Below are 3,900 nucleotides of genomic sequence, written 5' to 3' on the forward strand. Positions count from 1 at the left end.
TGAGTCAGAACCAACTCTACGGCACTTAATAACAACAACATTCAAGAAAAGGAACCCTGGTGGCACTGTGGATTGAGCATTGAACTACTAAGCAAAAGGTCTGGTTCTAACCCACCAGCTACACTGTAGAAGACAGATGAGGTAGTCTGCTGCCATACAGGTTTTCAGCCTCAGAAACTGTAGGGAGCAGTTCTACTTGCTATGAGTTGGAATTGAGTGGAAGTAGATACATTCCTGGAAACCAGTTTCCTTACAGACATCTTATATATAATCCTTTTTTTTTTTTTCTCTACGAACATTTTCACACCCAAACTTAGCAAATGGATTCCAATAATTAATCGAGCGGACTAATGGACTGTGCAAACATAAGTCTCCGTGACCCTGAGACCCGAAGAACTAGATGCTGCCCAGTTCCCATAACCAACAGCTCTAAAAGGGATCACATTAGGAGGGCCTGGATAGCGTGGGGAAAAAATGTGGACCAAAACTCAGAATCATAAACTAGAGACCAAGCTTAGTAGTCAGATAGACTGGTGGACCCCCTGACCCCCTGTCACCTTTCAGGTCTGGACCTGAACTCACACCCCTGAGGCTCACAATAGACAGGTCTACAGGAAAAGCACAACTAGCACTACTAGTGAAGTAGGCACACCTTGGAATGATAATCAACCTTCTGAGATCAAAAGGGCAGCATTTACTCAAGGACAGAGTTCAAAGGAGCAGAAAACTCAGGCATGAAGTGGGATAAGTGATGTGCCATTGTGGGAACTGCAAGCAATGGCATGAAATGGTTGAATGGAAAGCTGCTGATCTGCTCTGTCAATCTTCAGCCAATTCTCAAAAAAAGTTAAAGAAATAAAAATAAAAAGGAACTGAATTTAATACCATGCCAGATTTAAAAGTGTCTGGGTGTATGTGGGTATGTAGGAGTGTGTATATGTATATACGTGTGTGTGTGTGTGTGTGTGTGTGTATACTTAGATACTCATAAAAGGGCTTCAAAAGGTTTGTGGAAAACAGAACTGAAAGAGAATGGAATTTTTCCACAAACGTTTTAAAGCTATTGAGTTCATTGTTAAGTGCTGTTGAGTCGTTTCCAAGTCCTAGTAGCCCTGTATATGGTTTCTGAAGAGAGGTTGGTGATTTTGAACCACCAACTGTACAGACAGCAGTCCAATGCTACAGCCCCACACCAGAACACACACACCCCCACTCTCTCCCGCTCCTCTTTTCTCTTTACATACATATGTAGTTCATACCCACCAGCTGCTCCAAGAGAGTGTGATGAGATTGTCTGCTCCCATCCAACAGATTTGCAGCCTTGGAAACCCTAAGGAGCAGTTCTCGGTTCTATAGGGTCATTATGAGTCTGAATCAACTCAGTGGCAGTGGGGTTCTGAGCTGGAATCGACTCATTGGCAGTGTGTATATATATATAAACATATATACACACACACACACACATATATATATACATATATATACATATACTGAAAGCAGAGAATACCAGAAAGCTGAAATGTCAGAAAGACATTTCTTTCAACTGTAAGGATCATAACAAATCATGGAAAACATTGTGAAAATATAGAAATTCCAGAACACTGATTTGTGCTCATGCAGACCCTGCACACAGACCAAGAGGTAGTTGTTCAAACAGAACAAGGGCACATTATAAGGTTTAAAATCAGAAAAGGTGTGTCACGGTTGTATCCTTTCTCCATATTTATTCAACCTGTATACTGAGCAAATAATCTCAGAAAGTGAACTATGTGAAGAATGCAGCAACAGGACTGGAGGAAGACTCATCCACAACCTGTGTCGTGCAGATGGCACAACCCAGCTTGCTGAAAACAAAGAGGACTTGAAGCACTTTACTGATGAAGACTACAGACTTCAGTACGGAATACAACTATTAAGAAAACAAATATTCTCACAACTGAACCAATAAACAACATGAGAATAAACAGAGGAAAGACTGAAGTTTCCAATGATTTGATTTTACTTGGACCCACAATGAGCCAAGGAAGAAGTAGTCAAGAAATCCAACAACATATTGGGCAAATCTGCTGCAAAAGATTTCTTTAAAGTGTCAAAAAGCAAAGATGTCACTTTGAAGACTAAGGTTATTTTCCAATTGCCTTACATACATGGGAAAGCTGAACAATGAAAAAGGAAGACCAAAGAAGAATCGATGCCTTTGAATTATGGTGTTAGTGAAGAATAAGGAAGGTACCAAGAATTTTCAGAAAACAACAACAACAAATCCGTGTTGGAAAAAGCAGTCGAGTCCCTGGAGAAAAACACCAGGCTTGATAAAGCAGATGGTCAGAAAAAGAAAGATACCCTAAGCAAGATGGACTTTTACAGTGGCTGCAAAAACTGGTTCCAACATAACAAGGATGGTGAGGATGGCTCAGGGACAGCAGCGTTTGGTTCTGTTGTACATGGGGTCCATGAGTCAGGGCCAACCTAAGAGCACCAAACAACCGTATTATCTTTATGGTTACACCTGTCTATGTTGTCAACACAGTGTTGTTCTATCTGCTAAATACTCTTAACCAGTTTAACATAATGCACTTTTAAATACTAATGTTTATCAAAGTAAACTGTGTACATTGTTAGTGGGAGAAAGATGTGTCAATATACTTCCATAAAGATCAGAATCTTGAAAACCCTTTGGGCTATACTCTATCCCATAGGGTAACTATGAACCTTTAGTATCCATGTTTAAGAATTAAATCCTGAGGAGCAGGGAGTTAGTTACCAAAGTACAAATGAATTCTCTCTGGTAAATACTACTCTTGAGACTTTTTTGTTTTGTTTTGTTTTCAATTCAGAACTCGTGTAAACATTCCCATATTAACAAAACCCTAAGTTGTTTTGTTTTTCCACAAAGCAAACCTACAGATTTGATAGAAATGTGTATCATTGTTCACTTTTACAACCAGAATTTGATGTTAATCACTGTGATGTAATTAAGTCCAATTCCCGAAAGCCTTAAGGAATGAAGGGAAATATACAAAATCATCAAATGTCACAGAAGCAGAAGCTTGAGGCCAAAGAGAGACAGACAAAAGGAAATCTGTGTGGAGGACCATATGGGTAAAGCGAAAATACTTAGACCCTGTGACCCAGCCCCTCACCCACTATAATATACTTTATTTATCATAATATGTTGCTGTTAAGTGCTGTCGGTTCCAAATCATAGCGGCCCTGTACAGGGGTTCCGAGAAGCAGCTGGTAAGTTTGAACCACCGACCTTGCAGGTAGCATACAACTGCTTATCCTACAGCATAATTTGCGCCCTCCAAAATTAGTGGTTACGAATCGGGCTGCGAACCTTAAGGTCAGCGGTTCGAAACAGCTGCTCCGCGGGAGAAAGATGAGGCTTTCTACTCCTGTAAAGATTTACACCCTCGGAAACCCTGTACAGGGTCACTATGGGTCGGAATCGACTCGATGGCACTTAACAACAACAACAAAATTAGTAGTTGTAGCAAACTGATCATTGTGGGCAAGAAATTTAAGTCTTGTCAAATAGATAAAGAACCCCCCAAAAATACCAAAGCAGCAATTGGCATGGTGGTTGGAATAGTGGGCATGAAATCAAAGCCAACTGTGCTCAAGTCTCAGCACTAACGCTACTTCACGTACTACAAGGGCAAGGCACGAGGCCGGGGTCAGGGCGCCCCCAACAGATGAACACTTCTGCCATCGTGACCCGGGGCCTGGCGCCCCCAAGTGGGGCACGCACGGCGGAGGGCAGAGGACCAGGAGCTAGGAGGCGAGGGGCGGCCCCACATCCCGTCCCCAGCCGGCGCATCAATTACCCGTGAGGCTCCTCAGCACCGTCCCGTGGGCCCAGAGGCTCAGGACCTGCTGCACTGACAGGTTGATCAT

At 42.3% G+C, this 3,900-nt stretch overlaps 1 protein-coding gene across 1 annotated transcript in view; it reads right to left on the minus strand.

Annotated features, from left to right (window-relative positions):
- The window catches only part of TMEM170B (transmembrane protein 170B), a 59,713-nt gene extending 55,813 nt beyond the window's left edge, over positions 1-3,900 (minus strand). The window contains exon 1 of the mRNA XM_006864088.1: positions 3,831-3,900. Coding sequence (XP_006864150.1) covers positions 3,831-3,900 — 70 coding nt within the window. The remainder of the gene's footprint in view (positions 1-3,830) is intronic.

This window comes from Chrysochloris asiatica, unplaced genomic scaffold, assembly GCF_000296735.1.
Source record: "Chrysochloris asiatica unplaced genomic scaffold, ChrAsi1.0 scaffold00060, whole genome shotgun sequence".
Taxonomy (NCBI): Eukaryota; Metazoa; Chordata; class Mammalia; order Afrosoricida; family Chrysochloridae; genus Chrysochloris; species Chrysochloris asiatica.